The following is an 18,879-nucleotide window of genomic DNA, read 5'->3' on the forward strand; positions in this document are numbered from 1 at the left end:
GGGGGAGGGGATGAAAGAAGAGACATGAAGAGATATTCAAGGCGAGACGAGATGGTAATAGGACAGGTAAAGAAACAGACAGTGGCTCTAGATGAAGTGTGAAATGCGCCGGCAGAGTGAGAGACAGCTGTCATGTGGGAGAGAGGGGGGAAAAAAAAAAGGAAAAGTCACAAAGCAAAAGTGTGGATAAAAAATATAATAGGGGCCGAGGTTATGATCTGAAGTTGTTGAACTCGATATTGAGTCCGGAAGGCTGTAAAGGGCCTAATCGGAAGATGAGGTGCTGTTCCTCGAGTTTACGCTGAGCTTCCGTGGAACAATGCAAGAGGCCGCAGACGGTGAGGTCTGAGTGGGAATGGAACGGTGAATTGAAATGACAGACGACCGGAAGCTCGGGGTCACCCTTATGGACTGAACGGAGGTGTTCCGCAAAGCGGTCACCCAATCTGCGTTTGGCCTCCCCAATGTAGAGGAGACCACATCGTGAGCAGCGAATACAGTATACTAGATTGCAAGAAGTACAAGTGAATCGCTGTTTCACCTGGAAGGGGTGTTTGGGGGCCCTGGACAGTGGGAAGTGGGGAGGTATATGGGCAGGTGTTGCATCTCCTGCTCTTGCACGGGAAGGTGCCAGGGGAAGGGGTGCTGGGGGTGATTTTATTTTTTGTAATCTCTGTTTCAGTCTGCTTTGGCAGAGTGTTTAGAAATGTCATTGTATGCTCTGATTCAGATAATACTTTGGAGTATTAAGAATTATGAAGGAGGGGGACTAGAAAATGAGTACAGCTTCGATTTCCTCCGGAGCAGTAGTGCTGCCAAAATTGGGTTGAGCAGGACTACTCCCCATTGCAATGACCCCAACCCATTTTCCTGGGTCAGAATCAGTTATGCATGCTTGGAAAATCTCCTGGCAGTATCTCTGTTCTGCAGAAGGAGCTTGCCTCAGTTGTATTGAGCCTGGGAGAGAAAACTTGGGGAAATCCTATGGTGGCGCAGCAGAAAACTGAAGAGCAAGAGTTAAAGGGGAGAGAACCCCTTAAAGATATCCCATACATATTTTTAACTTTTTTTAAACTAGCTCCGAATGTGGCGGCGGCAGCACAGCAGAAGGGGATAATTGTAGGTGTTCCCATGTACTCCCACCCCAGTATTGGTCTTGCTAAGGTAGTACTACAGTGAGACGACCAGGAAATCGGACCTTCATTTAAATGTACTGCTAGTCAAAGGATGGGTAGCCGACATCCCCGCTGCGGGGAGGGGAATTTTACGCCCATCTTTTCTGTTGCACCACCTCCAAATGGGTGGCTTGCTGAAGGAAATGCCAGCCCAAAGCCTTTTAACATAAACTCTGTTGACCCTCCTGGACAAATAATTTAAGTTTAGTGCTCAAATTCTACCTAAACTTCCATCCCTTTTCTGCCCTCGCAGCGCTTTCCTATGCAGAGCTAGACAGATAGCTAACAACTTGATATCTTCCCATAAAAATCACAAGGCTTGACTTTTCTTGTAACGCTTTACTGAAAGATTCTTATTGTAAAACTGAAATACAACACAGAAATGGAAGCACACATTAGTATACAAGCGCATAACTGCTATGCATACACAAATTTAGGTACGCCTGAGCAACACAGTACATTTGACATGTAAATTACCAAACACGTGGAAACACAGCTTACTGTGAATATACATTTCGCAAACTGGAAGGCCTTCTCTTTAAATTAGCCCTGGAGACAGTGCATCAAAATGCAGCTACTAGTTAACCAGCTAGACAGAGAGCGAGCACTTCACGGCTAGCTGTGTAAGTTTGCTTACAGAGAAAAGTTACAAACTAAACATTTTCTGCAACATACAGTGTACACTAATCATCTATAACATTCTCAAGTACTTACAGACAAATAATATCCAGGACTCAGGCATGGGAACAATACAACTTCCCGGAGCATGTGCTGCTGTAGGAGCACCATGGTATAGGTCTTGTTCCAGCGGGGACTCCACGAGGACTGGGTTCGCAGTCCTGTGGGGAGCGTGATGACGTCATCACGCTCTGCTGTGTGTTCCCGTGCTTTGGGCGTCACGTGACCGCGTCGTTGCGTCAGTGCGTCTCCCGGTACGGAGGCTGGCCGTTGAGGCCGAGGTTGCGAGGCCGGGCTGTGCCGGTGCTTGCCGCGGGGGCGGAAGATCGCGTCGCTCCCGTCGGGTGGCCGAAGTCGCGGTAGGCCGGGCTGTGCCGGCGGCCGTCTTGGAAGACCGAGTCGGGCCGGCGCGCGTGCGTCACGTGATGCGTGACGTCAGCGCGTTGGGTCGCTTCTTAAAGGGGCAACGGCCCCAACAGGTAAGTTATACATATATAAGTAAGTTAAGTACATACAGTAAGGTTAAGTTAGAGGGAATTGTGTGTCTCAATGTTAGGGACAACCAGTGGTACCGCCATAGTGCTACGACGTGAACACAACCGAGGGTGAAGAGTTGCTGCGTTGATCTGTAGTTTACTTTGCTGCACTTACTGTGCTTTACAGCACTTTACTGCACTTTTACTGCAGTTGCTAGGTACCAAATAGCCACTAGGTGGCAGCACACCATGGGAATCGACCCAACTTACTCAAACCCCTGAATTAACTGGAAAACTAACATAAATTGCTACAGAGAGACAGCACAATCCCTATTGCCGGTTTTAAACCGGTCTTTTCATGGGATTACGTCTGTGCCATCATGAAATAAAGGGAAGGTGTGCCTGATTTCCTTTTGGATTTGATCAGAGTGAATGAACTGCATTGTCTGTTGAAGAGGCTGTCTTCAGGATTCTTCAGTGAAGTGTGGGGCGTTTTCTCCAAAAGAGAGCGGATAGCTGCGTACGAATTCTGGGGTTGTCGATACATATACAGAAGTCCCAGATCTGTCTGAATAACTTTCCTCCTCTGCTGGATAATATTGTACAGATGGTGAAGCTGCTCCCCTCCAAAAGTCTGCTGTTAATCTTAAGATGGAAGCGTAGACTGCATCCTACTCTGTTCCAGCATGACTACTTACAGTGGGAAAACAGCTGAGGGGTACAAGTTGAGGAGATAATTGAGCATTTCATGAAGTGCCAATAGAATGGCTAGCTTCTCCTTTGGCGACAAAGAGGCTGCAACATATGTGAGCGTCTGGATTCAACAAGAAAAAACTTAAGTCGTCTGATACTCCCATCAGTGGTAACAGGGTGCAGTTGCATTGCTTCAATTACTAGCAGTAAAGAGATTCTCGTGTTTTTTGGAGGCAACGTACCTCATACTGTCTCATATTTTATGTTTTTTTTTATATAAAGGCATTGGTCTTCTCCATGAAAGAACTTTAGATTCAACTTTCTGGGGGTAATTCCAGGGTATAGCTCCATGGTTTCTCTCAATGTTTGTCTGCCTGGTGTTTTGTTCTGTATTTGTGAATCATTTTGATGAGGTGCATTCTACAGTCTATGATCTGGTTGGTCCTTCTGAAGACAGGAGCTTATGTAATTTGACATGATGAAAATCCTCTTGTGTTTACTAACCCCTGAAAGGAAGAGAAGGGCCAATATTGTAAGAGTTTTCTGCTGAAGCTATGACATTGCTATATATTCTACTATAGGCGTCTCCTTACAGGTTCAAGATGCTGTTGCTGAAGAAAACTGCTGTTTCGGTACCATTGATACATGGTTGCTGTACAAACTGACAAAAGGTAAGGTTGGCCTTGAAGGCAAAAACGTTATATTACCTTGACCTAAAGGGCATTGAAGCAGCAAATTCAAAACGATTAAAACTGCCTACGACCAAAATGATGAATTGAGCAACCTTCTGTGGTTTTGTACAGAATCCGCATAATTAATGGTGGTTTATCCTACGCAAATCTGTAGGCCGTGGGAAAGTGTCTGCACTGTACAGTGTGAAGTATTGTGATTGGCTCCAATTTCCCACACCTTTAAAGCAACCAATAAAAAAAATGCTTTAAACAGTTACCAGACCACATAGAGCACTTCAATATATCTCTCAAAATATCCCACTCATCCCTGAAAATTGTTTAAATCCTTTGGGCAGTCATGTTGGCTTCTTACTTGGCCCTCTATAAGCATCTAAAAATAAAATTTATGATATCAAGTTTTAAGCATAAAAAGAACATTGAGGAAAAAAATCTTACTCCATTCTATCTTCCAATAACTATTCTGCACAGACTCTTCCTCTTTTTTCCGCACTCCTTGCCTCTCCCCTTCTCCAGGACCTTTAGCACGTCTTTGTTCTGTTCGTTCCCAGAGCTTGATCCTTGAACTGTATATTGGGTCACAATATTTTCCATGCCACTGACCACCTGACTGCTCTGCTTCTCAATTCTTGCCATGGACTACCCATAGCAACACTATGGAAGTTCTACTACAGGAAACTCTCGTTTAACCAGAGGTTAAATGTCCGGAAAGCTCTATCTACCGGCAAAATTCAGGAGCTGTTTCCTATAAGTTTTTTTACTTCTTGTTGCTTTTTTTTTTCCAGTCGTGGCTCCCAAGCGTCTAGCTGAAGCTGTTGCTTAGCTACAGAGATGCTTTTAAGCTGCGGCCGACTGTTTTGAAGCACAGGGTTTGTTTCATACGGAGCTGAGAAGCTCCGTATGTTTTAACATTAGCGCTGGTTTATACGGCAGTTTTGATGGGACGGCAACAACTCGGTCCCGTCAGTGCCGGATACCAGAAAGTTTCCTGTAGTTATTAATAATTGATGAAACGTGATGGAAAAGGTTTCCAAGGATGAAAAGATATTTAAATCCTTGAGCTATATAGTCCTTTCAGCAATGGACCATGATCAGTTTTTTAAATTAATGTCGTAAGAACATTAGGAACAGGAGTAGGCCATTCAGCCCCTCTAGCCTGCTCCACCATTCAACTAGATCACAGCTGATCGACACCAACTCCATTTACCCGCCTTTGCTCCATAATCCCTTGATACCCTTGCCTAACAAAAATCTATCTATCTCTCTATCTCTTGGTCTTGAAAGCTCCAATTGTCCTAGCATCCACAGGCTTTTGGGGCGAGAGTTCCAGATTTCTACTTCCCTTTGTGTGGAGAAAGTGCCTCCTGATTTTGCTCCTGAATAGACTAGCTGTAATTTTAATACAGGTAGACTACCCTTTATCCGGACTTCCGAAAACCGACACCCTCTAAAAACCGAAGGTTTTTTCGTTCAGCGTAAGTCATGCGTACGACTTACGCTGAACGAAAAAACCTTCGGTTTTTAGAGGGTTCCGGTTGCGGAAGTTCGGATAAAGGGTAAGTCGTGCACACGACCCCGCCAGCCGCCGACCCCGACTGACTTACGCTGAGCGTCAGCGTAAGTCGTGCGCACGACCCCCCGCCGGGACCCCCGCTGACCCACCGTCCGAAATTCTCCTTTATCCGAAACTCGGCTGGTCCCGAGGTTTTCGGATAAAGGATAGTCTACCTGTATTATGTCTTGTTCTTGATTCCCACACCAGAGGAAATAGCTTCTTCATATCTACCCTATCAAATCCTTTTAACATTTTAAACACCTCAATCAGATCACCCTTCAATCTTCTATACTCAAGGGAATGCAAGCCAAGTTTATGCAACCACCCCAGTATCATTCTGGTGAATCTGCGCTGCATGCCCTCCATGGCCAATATATCCTTCCTGAGGTTCAGTGCCAAAAACTTAACACCGTACTCCAGATGTGGTCTGACCAAACATAACTTCCTCCCCTTTGTATTCCAGCTCCCTTGAGATAAAGGCCACCATTCCATTAGATTTTTCGATTGCTTTTAGTATAATTGTTGTCTAGCTTTTAATGATTTGCGTACTTGGCCTCCCACATCTCTTCCTGTACAGTTTCTAGTTTCTCACCATTTAGAAAATATTCCGATTTAATCATTCTTGGGTCCAAAGTAAATGACCTCACGCTCGCCCACATTAAACTCCACTTGCCATAGTCTTGCCCACTCAACTAATCTGTCGATGCCCCTTTGCAACTTCCTGCTCCCATTGGCACTACTTGCTGTCCCTCCTAACTTGGCGTCATCTGTAAACTTAAACATACAACTCTCTATTACTTTATCACAATCATCATTAATAAATATGGTGAGAAGTTGAAGCCCCAGAACAGATCGCTGGGGAACGCTACTTGTTGCATCCTGCCAGTCAGATTATGTATCCTTTATCCCCACTCTGTCTCTTACCTCCTAACGATTTCCAACCCAAGTAAAAAAGCTACTTCTAATTCTGTGCGTGCTCATTTTTGCTAATCTCTTGTGAGGAACTTTATCGAAGGCCATATAGATAACATCCATAGACACTTCCATATCTATCTTATTGGTGGCATCCTCAAAAAAATCAACTAGATTTATTCAGACATGACCTAGCCTTGACGAATCCATGTTGGCTCTCTCTGATTAGCACATATTTGTTTCAGTGCTTAGCCATTCTATCTCTAGTGACAGATTCTAGTAGCTACCCCACAACTGATAGACCTGGTACATCTCCCCCACCCTTTGGACTATTTTAGGGCGCTAGCGGGAGGCACAAAGCAACTGAAATCCCCCCCCCCCCCCCCCCCCCCAATTGTTTCAGAAAGCTGTCCTGGATACACTCTAGAAATGCATTGCATTTACGACTTGAGCTGTTTTGCAGCTCCCATTCAATGTGAAAATTTAAATATCCCATTATAACCGCTCTTTGCCTTTGCTACATGCTTCTCTGATCTCTCTCTATTTATGCTTCCTGTTACTGCATCATTGCTGTCAGAAGGTCTGTGAACAACTCCAACCAGAGTCTTGCACCCATTGCTGTTTCTTGATTCTATCCCAAGTGTTTCACTACTTGCTCACCCTTACTGAGGCCCTTTCAACTGCTGTAATACTGTCTTTTACCAATATTGTTAATCTTTTTCCCCCCCCCCCCCTATTTCCCAGTCCTTTCTAAAGATCTTGTAGCCCATAATATTAAGCTCTCATTAATGTCCAGCTTGTAGCCAGGTCTCTCTAATGGCTACTATGTCATACCCTTTTGAGGTGGATTTGTGCTTCTATGTCCATCATGTACTATAGGAAACTTTGTTATCCGGAGGCTAAATGTCCGGCAAGCTCGAGCCACCGGCAAAAATCAGAGTCGTTTTGTTAGGTTGTTTTTCTTCTCGTGGCTTTTTTTTCTCCAAAGGTCAGGCTCTGCAAAGTCTCTGTAGCTTAGCAACAGCTTCAGAGAGACGCTTCCAAGGTACGGGCCGACTGTTTAGAAGCTGTTGCTACAACAGTGTTTGTTGTCAGATACGGAGATGAAAAGCTCCGTATGTTTCCACATTAGCGCTAGTGTGTCCGGCAGTTTTGAGGGAATGGCAACAGCTCGGTGCCGGATAGCACAAAGTTTCCTGTACCAATAATTCATTTGAGCAATTATAAAAGCATTTCTAAATTGATCTTGGAGGATAAATAGTTTTTGGTCACATTGATGAAAATGTATTGATTGTAATGGTACTGGTATTTTAAAGAAGTATCTTGTTAACTGTTTCCTAAACACTTAGTCAGCTTGCGAAGTGATTTTCAGTGCTGCATGCAATTACTCACTAGCACTGTAGATTTTGGAAGAGCAAGGCATGATTTTGGAATTGACCACAAAATGGGAGCCATTATGCCCATCGATTCAGCAGTTTCAATATCTTGTGTTGAACTTTTTCATGCTTTTCCTATAGTTTATATTAGTGGCATATATAGTTGTACTATCAGAACATAGATGCTGCCGTTATAAAATTATAGTTTTGTGATCAAAAAACTGATTAGAAGAGCACTATGAAAACAACCTAAATTGAGTAATGTGCCTGAAGTGTATATCCTTTTATTTATAGCCATATAGGCTAGCTGACATTCTGGCTGTTGAAGTTGTGATTTTTCTGCCTCTGATGGTGCCTAGTTATTGTATAAACATGATGAAGTGTAGCCAAATCTAGTGACATAGCATTTTACTGTACAAACTTCAGCCGTTGTTAGACAGTGTGAAAAGGATATTTTCTGTTAATGGCTTTTAGTTTGTTATTAGTGAATGTAGCAATGGTGATGAATTTGAAAGTGACCTAGGAGTCTTAGTAGGCTTGATGTTCAACATGTCCAACCAATGCAGGGCAGCAATCAACAGAGCAAATAGAATGTTGAGTTACATAGCCAAAACAGAATTACAAGTCCGAGGAAGTCGTAATCCTGCTGTACAACGCTCTGGTCAGACTGCACCTTGAGCACTATGTCCAGTTCTGGCTGCTGCGAAATAAAGGAGACATCCAAGCGCTAGAGGCAGTGCACGAATGAGCCAAGAGGCTAACCCCGAGCCTGAGGAGTGTAAGCTGTGAGAATTGGGCTTTTCTGCCTGGAAAGGAGGTATCTGAGAGGTAATCCCATAGAGGTCTAGAAGATTAATCCAGAATTCTACTTTAAATTAAACTAATCAAGTAGGACTGGTTCAAACTAGTAAAATGTAAATTTAGGACTCCTCCGAAAGTTCTTGTATAAAGAGGTGATCCGCACTTGGAATGGAATTCCAAGAAAAGTAGTGGAGGTGAAAATCCTGGAATTATTTAAGAAACAATGAGCTGCAGCAGTGGGGGGGGGCGGGGGGGGGCGCTGGGGGTGCGGGGGGGGGGGGGGGGTGGGGGCGCTGGGGGGGGGGGTGGGGGTGCGGGGGGGGCTGGGGGGGGTGGGGGTGCGGGGGGCGGGGCGGGGGGTGCGGGGGCGGGGGGGGTGCGGGGGGGGGGGGGCGGGGGGGTGCGGCGGGGGGGGGGGCGGGGGCGGAGTGTACGGTCTTTCTGGATGGTTTAAGATGGGCCAAATGGCCTTAACTGTTTAATATGTGCTTAGTATTTTAATTTCAGTTAACTCTGCATTACCTGTGTTGTTCCTTTTTTAAATTTAGGTGCTGTTTTTGCTACAGATTATTCAAATGCAAGTACGACAGCGATGTTTGACCCTTATCAGGTATCTTGATTCCTGTTCTAATTTTGCACAAAGTTCATTTTCATCCATGAGAGCCATTTCTATTTTGAATATAATTTAGAATTTTACCGCTTTCAATTATATGGTATTTTTATTGAACCTTTTGAACAAACCAAGTCTAATTTTATGGTGGCAATGTTTACAACTCATTAGTGTCATGCAAAACTTAGTGGTTAATGTTTATCATTTTAGTTGTGTTGGAGTACATTCCTCGCACACCTTCTCTCTCTGCCTTTGTCGATTTTCCCTCCAGTAAAGGATACTAGGTAAGAATCTTGAGAGTTTCTAGATCATTGTCATTATTGTATTGCTAATACACTGCAATGTAATTAAAACATTGAATTGATGATGCAAATCTGAAGCACCTCCCAGGAGACTTGTGGCTGAAGTGAAATAAAGATGATGTAAATTGTGCAATTTACTGGGTAATGAAGAACAAAGGGTAATGGTGGTAATGCTAATTGGGCAGATGTTACTATCAAAGTACACCAGGTATGAGCTGGAGATTTGTACTGCATTATCTTAATGATGGTTTGGTAAGTAGAATGTCGTGAGTGTGAGAAGAGGTAAAATTGAAAAGTTTTAAAGACTTCGCAATTAGGCAGATTTACTATTTAAATACCAGTGAGACTCAAAAGCTTAGTGTTCTGGTGCTAAAAATAACAAATGTGATTACAAAATGATGAGCTATTTTAAAATGAATAAGGTGGGTCAGGACAACAGGCTATGATTATTGACCATTATGTGTTTGAACTAATCTGTCACTGTTGTTGACTAGACTAATCAAGCAGTGGAACACATTTGATTCTAAAATGTGGGATGCACAAGCTGAATGATACAACATAAGATACGCTTATGAATAATTTAATACATTCTAATACCTGGTCTCGCTTTTTGTATCCTGTAGCGACTTGCTTACATTCCCATTATATAAAAACAGGATCTTGACTATTTTAACTGAAATACAGTTGAGGCTACACTTAGAAACTTGTATCTCTATAGATGTCCTTCACTCTCGAGGATTCAGAAGCCAACTTATGAGCAGAGGGTAACTGAAGTGAGCCTTTTCACTGGAAAGAAATTCGAGATGGGACATGATCCATGTATTTAGAATGCTCAACGGAATGGGTAATGGGAATGTAAGCAAGGAATTTAACTCCAACTACAAGGGTATATGTACAAAACTGAGACTCAAGATTGTGTTTATTAATCTCTGTCCAGTATCCACATCGTGTAAGTACTTGGCGGAAGAATGTCTGGCTCATCTCACTTCATATTGTTGGATCCTGATATTTCTCCATACCTTTCTAGTTAGTAGCAAGAGGTTGTCGACGCGTGTTATCTGTACATAGACATTCTTATATTTGTGATCACTGATTTGAAGACCTTAGATGGACGTATATGTCGTACTACCATTACCGCCACTACAGTGGAATACCAACCCAGTACAATCAGCAAAGGAGACAAAGGGCAAGTTTAGGTTTTGTTCCCATTCACTTCAAATGAAACTAGGGAGTGGAGTACAATATTTGGATCCAGTTTTATGAACTCTGCCTCAATGCCAAATCCCTTGGTATATATCGGGTACTGCCACTTGATGTGGTCAAATGCTTTTCTATATTCACGGATAAAGACATTGTTAGACCTGGTGTTTCTGCTGCTGTATGTGGAGGAGAAGAGGTTGAGAAAGATGCCGGAATGATACCTGGTTACCTACACTGCCTACAGCATGGATGCCAGAATCTTTGCTACGGCTTTGTAATTAGTCTACATTTAGCACAGAGGTGGAGTGTTAGTGCCCATATTTAATGGATCTCTTTTTTAAAAACTGAAGTTTAAGCTCCAATGTTTCCGGAAAAGATTTATTTTATTGGATGTCAGCAAGTATTTGGCATAAAATGTAGAACTTTTGTCCGAAGAATCAACTGTATATATCATCTAGAGCTGGGGCTTGCCAATAGATATTGCCTATTCTATTTCCATTGTCATAATGAACTTCTAACTTTACTTTCTCAGCCGTATCTATTTTCTGTAAGTGCAGTCCTTTATGGCGATTCTCGTAATTCTGGTCTTTTAATCCTTCTAAGCTACATAATTTTTTTTTTCTAAACTCTTTACATCTGTTCAACTTTTAGAAGTTCCTTTGTCCACACCCTGTCACCATATTATATCATCATTATTGCTGATACTGCCTGTGCTTCTTTGAGTTGCTTTGTTAAATTCATGCAACCCACATCTATCTTTCCTTTATCTGAGCTTTCTGTTATTTCTGCAAAGAATTCTAGAAGATTGGCCATACACGACCTGTCTCTTAGAAAGCCATGCTGACTGGCCTTTCCCAACTGCCTAGTAAATTAATTCCGTATTGTACAGTAGTAGTTTACCAGCAACTGAAATAAGACTGACTTGCCTAGAACTTCCTGGATTATCCACCTCTTGTTGAAAGGGAGGAATTTCATGTCCCAAAATCCAGTCCTCTGGCAAAATTCTCCTTTCTCCAACATTTTGGAAAATTTTACCAAGTTTCCAGTATTTTTCCCTAGTCTTCCCCGGTGGTAAACTATCAGGTATCAATAATTTGTCTGTTTCAAGTTTGAGTAACTTCTTTAATACTTTTCTCTTTAAATAGCAACCTGCACTGACTGCTCAACACCCACCTCCTAGTGGTTCTACAATCTTAATATCCACCTCTGTGAAAACAGAGGTAAACTACTTACTTAGTATCTCCATCATTCCCTCACTCTCCATGACCAGCTTGCCAGATCTCTAAGACCTACCCTGACCATGTCCATCAACTTACTACTTATGTGTTCATAAGTCATTCTATTGCCCTTTATGTTTTGGGATAATTTTCTTTACTATTCCCCATAGCTTTTCTAATCTCTCTTGTAGATTTCCTAGATTTTTTATTTTGCCGTTTTAATTTTTATTAACTGCTCTTTAAGCATTGAATACACTTTTTTTCATTTTAAATTTGATCTAATCTCCCTAAAATCCATAGAATCTTGGCCTTTGATCTACTCCCTTTTTTCCGTATTGGATTATTCTTGATTCGGTTTCCTATTTAAATATTACTGCTGCCGATCTATGGTTCTGTTTGCCAATATTTTCTTCCATTTAATCTGGTCTCTTGTGCTTGACTTTTTCGTCTTTTCTATTCTTACACTGAATCTAATTATATTACAGTTACTGTTTCCCAAATATCCCCCTACTTAAGTTTGTTTACTTGTTCCATTTCATCAACCAGAACCAGCTCACTTAACGCTTCCCTCCTTGTTGCATTACTGACTACAAAAATATCTAATTGCAGAAGGTGAAGGTAATGGAGAAATTAAATAAATATTTTTTTTTACAAAATGCTGGTAGAAGTGAGAATATAGATGTGGTAGAGAAGGACGTGGAACAATTGTTGGGGAAAATTGTAGAAGGTTCCCGCCCTAGCCATGAACTCGTACCTTCTCTAGTTTTTCTCCTATCTCCCCTCATACTGTTTCAAAGCTCATCTTGTCTGAGATGCACCTCCTGCTCTCTTGACCTCATTCCCACTAAACTGCTGACCACCCAACTTCCCTTCCTGGCCCCCATGCTAGCTGATATTGTAAACTGCTCCTGGTCCACCAATGTCTCAATACTAATATTTTAATCCTCGTGTTCAGAATCGCTCTCTGGCTTCATCGCTCCTCCTGCCCTATAACCCTCCAAGAACACTCTTTTCCTCCATCTCTGGCCTCTTGTGCATCCCCCACTCCCTTTGCCCCACCATTGGCGACCATGCCTTCAGCCGCCTAGTTCCCAAGATCTGGAATTCCTTCCCTACACCTTCGTCTCCCCACCCCTCTCTCCCCTTTTAAGACATTCGTTAAAACTTCTATCTTTGACCAAGCTTTTAGTCATCTGTCCTAAGATCTCTCTGGTTCGATGCCAGTTTTTGTCTTCCTATGTTAAAGGCACTATATAAATGCAGGTGGTTGTTGTAGTAGTAGAAAAGGAATTGGTTCTGAAAAACAGCAGAACTCAAGATGGATAAGCCAACAGATTCTGATGGTATACACCTTGAGCTGTTGAAAGAAGTCAGAGGAGATAGAGGCTCTAGTCACAATTTTTAAATCGTGAGACTGGAGTCTGCTAGTTTTTTTTGACATCGCTAGCCCTAATGTTGTTCTCATGCTTCCTTTCAGTTTAGTTTTAATCTTATTTATCCATGGAACTCTCTACTTTGCTTTAGAAATATATATTTATTTTTGTACGCTAAGAATCTCTTGCGCACACACTCAAACCTCCCTCTGGCTGTTTGCTATCTTCTTCATTTTCTTCTCTCATCCTTCTGATCTGTTTTGTTTTATTATATCTTTCTTGCACTTTGTCCCTTTTTAGTCTCCTTTTTATGCTTCCTCATCTTGTCTTTTTCCCTTGTCTGTCATTTTACAGGAAACTTTGTTATATCCGGCACCGACGGGACCGAGCTGTTGCCGATCTATCAAAACTGCCGGACATACAAAGTTAATGTTGAAGCATATGGAGGTTTTCATCTCCGTATCTGACAACAAACACTGTTGTTTAGCAACAGCTTGTAAACAGTCGGCCCGTACCTTGGAAGCGTCTCTGTAGCTTAGCAACAGCTTCAGAGAAACTTTCCAGAGCCTGACTGTTGAAAACAAAGCCACGAGAAGAAAAAAAACCTAACAAACGGCTCCTGATTTCTGCCGGTAGATCGAGGTTTCCGGACATACAACCTCCGGATAAACCAAAGTTTCCTGTAGTTTAAACCCTCCTTCACAGTACAGTACTAGTTAGTCTCCAGCAAGGATATTGGTCCCAGCCTTGCTTAGGTAAAGCCTGTGTTGGCCACTCCTGCTCCAGCAGACGTAAGGAACTAATGAGAGCAGCCCACTGAGGAGAAAATGAGTAGCCTAAGTTTAACTTGTATGGCTCCCATTATTAAGTTTTTATCACAGTTTGTCCGTGGTTCTGAGGTGCAATAGAATGTTCGGCTGTATAAACCCAAGGAAGTGATGATACCACTTTATAAAGTACTGGGGTGAACCATACATGTTGTACTATCCTGTTTTGTTCACTATTTATAAAAAGATGTAACAGTAGAAAGGATTCTGAGAAGATCGCCACAGTTGATAACCCATGAAACAAGGTTCAAGGAATTCACCATTTGTCTATGGGAAAGGATTTAAGGGGGAGACGGCGACTGGCAAAAAGCTGTTTTTTTTTTTTTTTTAAAAAGAGGCAGGTGTAAAGAAGTATTTTTATGTAAAACCAAGATGGGAGAATCTTTATGCTGATGGGGGGAAAAAAAAAATGTTAACTTCCCTTTTGCCTCTCTTTGTAGCTCAATGATCGTCGCTTCACTGAATAATGTTATCCATTAACAGATTAATGAAAATAGCCCAGACATGAATTTACACAAACATATTAACTACTGCATTAAAAATAGTGCACCACGGAAATTACATTTATAACTTTCTTCCAACCTACGATTCCACATTTGAATCAATAAAATATTTTCAAGTAAAATTCAGTAACAATTTTTGACTTGATATTCAAACTCTATTATGCATTTGAAAAAATATGATCAGATTATAAAACACTGGTTCAGCTTCAACTGGAGTATTGTGTCTAATTCTGGGCACCGCACTTTAGGAAGGATGTGAAGGCCTTCGAGAGGATGCAGAAAAGATTTACAAGAATGGTTCCAGGGATGAGGGACTTCAGTTACGTGGATTGACTGGAGAAGCTGGGGTTGTTCTCCTTGGAGCAGAGAAGGTTGAGAGGAGATTTGAGAGAGGTGTTTAAAATGAGGGGTTAAGACAGAGTAGATAGAGAGAAAGTGTTCCCATTGGCGGAAGGGTCGAGAACCAGAGGACACAGATTTAAGATGATTGGCAGAAGAACCAAAGGCAACATGAGGTAAAACTTTTTTACGCAGCGAGTGGTTAGGATCTGGAATGCAATGCCTGAAAGGATGGTGGAGGCAGATTCAATCGTGGCTTTCAAAAGGGAATTGGAGAAGTACCTGAAAGAAAGAAAAACATTTGCAGGGCTACAGGGAAAGGGCTGGGGAGTGGGACTAGCTGAAGTGCTCTTGCAGAGAGCTGGCACGGGCTCGACAGGCCGAATGGCCGCCTCCTGTGCTGTAACCATTCTATGCTTCTATGAACTCAATTAAATTAATGTTCATTTTTCCCAATATTTTAGTTGCAACTTTGGTTACACTGATGGAAGTATATTTGGTATCCCTATTCAAATAACGGCCATGGTGAGTATTGAGGTATATTTAGTATTCTGAAATAATTTTCCAATATTGTATGTAACTTGTATAATATTGTCAAAGGAAAGTGTTCTGGATTCTTGGAAGTTCATTCTGACTGTAGTTTTGTTGCAAATTTGTGCATTCTAATATTTGCTTTCTGATCAGCAGCTACTACACAATTATTTACTGAGCCTTAAGACTATTTCCTATGCCTTAACATGGTTATCTTGTATAGTGCTCATTACAACTGACCGCACAAACTAACAAAATTAGTGGATTCTATATACATTGCAAAAATTAGATTTTACATTATTTGAAGAACATCTATGAAAAATGATGGTCACTGGTTTAAATTTTTAATAAGTTGTGAAAATCATTACTGATTTAGAAAGAGGTTTTTATATTTTGTCAAATGTTTTGCTTAACAAAGGCTTTCTTGGAAACTGCAGATGGTATATTGGAGTGTCAATTGACATTTTGAGCCACTATCCCATTGAGTAACTTTTCCTGTTTCTCTGGATTGGAGAGGGGAAGGGGGTCTGGTTAGGAAGAGGAGATCAGAAATTATCCCGGGAAGGATTCTTCTCCCAGTGCTTAGTCCCACTTATACTAAGTGACCCATGGAGTGGAATTTGATGGTCTCTGTGGAGAGATTTGAGCTTTTCCCATTCTCCCAACTGAAGATAATGGAACATGAGAGGATTGTGAAAGGGTTAAAGTGCCAAGTTGAGAGAAATAGATTTGGCAAGCAATTGCACTTCAGTATAGGTGTGTCTAATTGTTTTGCCCTCTGTACAGGCAGCTGACCAACAGGCAGCCATGTTTGGCGAATGCTGCTTTGAACCAGGAGATGTGAAGCTCACAATGGGAACCGGCACTTTCATGTCCATCAACACTGGAACCAAGCCTCATACTTCTGTAACTGGTACAGGAATATAGTTTAATCATTGTTGCATGGTGTAGATTCACTCAATAAACTTGTAATCATCATGAAACAATTGTTAATCCTTCAGTATGGAAGCTGTTGTGCCACAAATGCATGGAGCAACCTAACCATCACTCTGAGTTTCATTTGAACATTGTTCACATTAGTCTGGGATAACCTTGCGTACATGAGCATGAAAAATGTCCTGACATTGTAAAGAGGTGGTGCTGTGTATAACGTTTAGTTGCCACATTGTATGAAGCCCCAGGATCTGGAATAAATACATTTTGTTTTCCAGCAGCTAAAACCTGCACTTGTTGCTCCACACATTGAACTTCTTATTATCAAAACTGGGATTGAAGTCTGGGGATTTTCTACAAGATTAAGTTCAATTAGCCAGATCCTTTAGGGTACCTGTATATATTCTATTCATAAAACTGGCTAGTTCAGGGATTTATTTTCTTCTGCAGATCCCTGAGAATTTAGGGTATTGTGCCAAAAAGCACCAACTTGTTCCGGTCAACATGCCTGCAGGGAAATATCGACATACAGGGATGCCTTTATTTGAACAAGCGTATGAGAAACAAAGTAAAATGAACATTGTTAGCTCCTCTGCTGCCTCAGCGAGGCAGAAAAAAATTACATAGCATGTACAGCACAAAACAGGCTGTTTGGCCCACGCTGGTGTTTGTGCGCCACACGAGCCTTCTCCCACCTTGCTTCATCGAACCCTATCGGCATACCTTCTAGTCCTTTCTCCCTCGTATGTTTACCTATCTTCCCCTTAAAAGCATCTATGCTATTCGTCTCAACGACTTCTTGTGGTAGCAAGTTCCACATTCTTTGTGTAAAGAAGTTTCTCCTGAATTCCTTATTGGATTTATTAATGACTATCTTATATTTATGGCCCCTAGTTTTGGTCTCCCTCATAAGGGGGAAACATCTCAACATCTACCTAATCAAAATGTCTCAATCTTAAAGAGCTCTCTCGAGTCACCCCTCAGCCTTCTCTTTTCTATAGAAGAGAGACCCAGCCTGTTCAATTTTTCCAGCTAGCTATAACCTCTCAGTTCTGGTATCATTCTTGTAAATCTTTTTTGCACCTTCTCCAGTGCCTCTATATCCTTTTTTTAAATAGAGAGCGCAGAACTGTACACAGTACTCTGTGGTCCAACCAAGGTTCTATACAAGTTTAACATAACTTATGTACTTTTCAATTCTATCACTCTCTAGAAATGAACCCCAGTGTTTTGTTTGCTTTGTTATGGCCTTATTACCCTGTCACTACTGTTTAGTAATTTGTGTATCTTTGCCCCATAGATCCCATTGCTGCTCCACCCGATTTTAGATTTTTATTTTCCTTATTCTTCCTACCAGAATGCACCACCTCACACTTCACTATATTGAAATTAATTTGCCAATTACACACCCTTTCTGCAAGTTTATTAAAATCGTCTTGTATTTTGTCGCAGTCTTCCTCAGTATTAACTATCCTCCCCAATTTGGTGTCGTCCACAAATTTTGAAATTGTACTTCTGATTTTCGAGTCCAAATCGCTTATGTAAATGTTGAACAGCTGTGGTCCCAGTACTGATCCTTGTGGAACACAACTTCCCATCTTTTGCCAATCTGAGTAACTACCCTTAACCCCTACTGTCTCTCTCTCTCTCCTGTTTTGTAGCCAGCTTGCTATCCGTTGTGCTACTTGTCCCAACTCCACATGCTGTGACCTTGGTATGCTCTTTAGCTCGTATGGTTAAAACCAGTGGCTGCCTAAACCATCTACATCACAAATGTAACCAAAAGCAAACCAGAATATTAGTTGGTGTTTTTGACAGCACTGAGAATTTACTCCCAGCTAGGCAATGGGATCTGGACATCCTTGCCAGCGACGCCCACATCCCATAAACAAATTAAAAAAATGGTTGTACATTAAGCTCTTTGGCACCTACTCATGCAATACATTACCTACATCAAAACAATTAATTGCTTCCACTGGTTAGCACAGTACATCTGCACTGACAGATGAAAGGTGTTAAAATGGCCTAAAATGCGATAGTCCATTCAGATCACTGATGCTTGTGATTGTTACATTAAAATGCTAGTTCTAAACATGACATGCCACATTTGCTTTGGTTTCACACTAAATATACTAACGAAACTGCATCATTTGAAATGGTCGACACGTAAAATAAGCCGAAGAAATTTAGTCCCAGCCGGGTGTTGCTGGATGGCCATTGTCACCTAATGGTGGACAGCAAGACTGTAGGAGGTTGTCATTTATGGTTGTGCAAAGCTCTAGCTAGATTTGAAGATCAGGATGAGGTTATCAAATTCACTACGGTAGTGGCAGGGAACCAGTATAGATCAGCGAGGATAGGAGAGATAATCCAATGGAACTTCAATGTGGGATAGGTTATGAGCCACTGAATTTTGATCAAGTAGAGTTTATGGAAGGTGAAGGATGGAAGGCCACCTAGGAGAGCGTTGGAGAAATTAATGAGGTTGGTGGCAGTGGTGGGGGTGAAGTAGGGTCAGAGGCAACCAATGCTGTAGAGATCAAAATGGGCAATCTCTATGATGGAAAGCATGTGGTGTTTGAAGATCAGCTCTGGGTCCAACAGGATGCCAAACACTGACACAGCCTGATTTAGCCTGATTCAGCCTATCTGGCCTTGTCTGCAACCCCTCACCCTAGCAACCCCCAGC

General features: G+C 41.9%; 1 protein-coding gene across 3 annotated transcripts in view; it reads left to right on the forward strand.

Annotated features, from left to right (window-relative positions):
- The window catches only part of gk5 (glycerol kinase 5), an 81,261-nt gene that overhangs the window by 35,655 nt on the left and 26,727 nt on the right, over positions 1-18,879 (forward strand). For all 3 annotated transcript variants that reach the window (XM_085989891.1, XM_085989893.1, XM_085989892.1), the window contains exons 6-10: positions 3,618-3,693; positions 8,904-8,965; positions 9,176-9,249; positions 15,191-15,251; positions 16,044-16,170. In XM_085989891.1, the coding sequence (XP_085846017.1) occupies positions 3,618-3,693; positions 8,904-8,965; positions 9,176-9,249; positions 15,191-15,251; positions 16,044-16,170 (400 nt within the window). The remainder of the gene's footprint in view (positions 1-3,617; positions 3,694-8,903; positions 8,966-9,175; positions 9,250-15,190; positions 15,252-16,043; positions 16,171-18,879) is intronic.

Source organism: Somniosus microcephalus, chromosome 6 (assembly GCF_052327205.1).
Source record: "Somniosus microcephalus isolate GS21.2 chromosome 6, FLI_Smic_1.0, whole genome shotgun sequence".
Classification (NCBI taxonomy): Eukaryota; Metazoa; Chordata; class Chondrichthyes; order Squaliformes; family Somniosidae; genus Somniosus; species Somniosus microcephalus.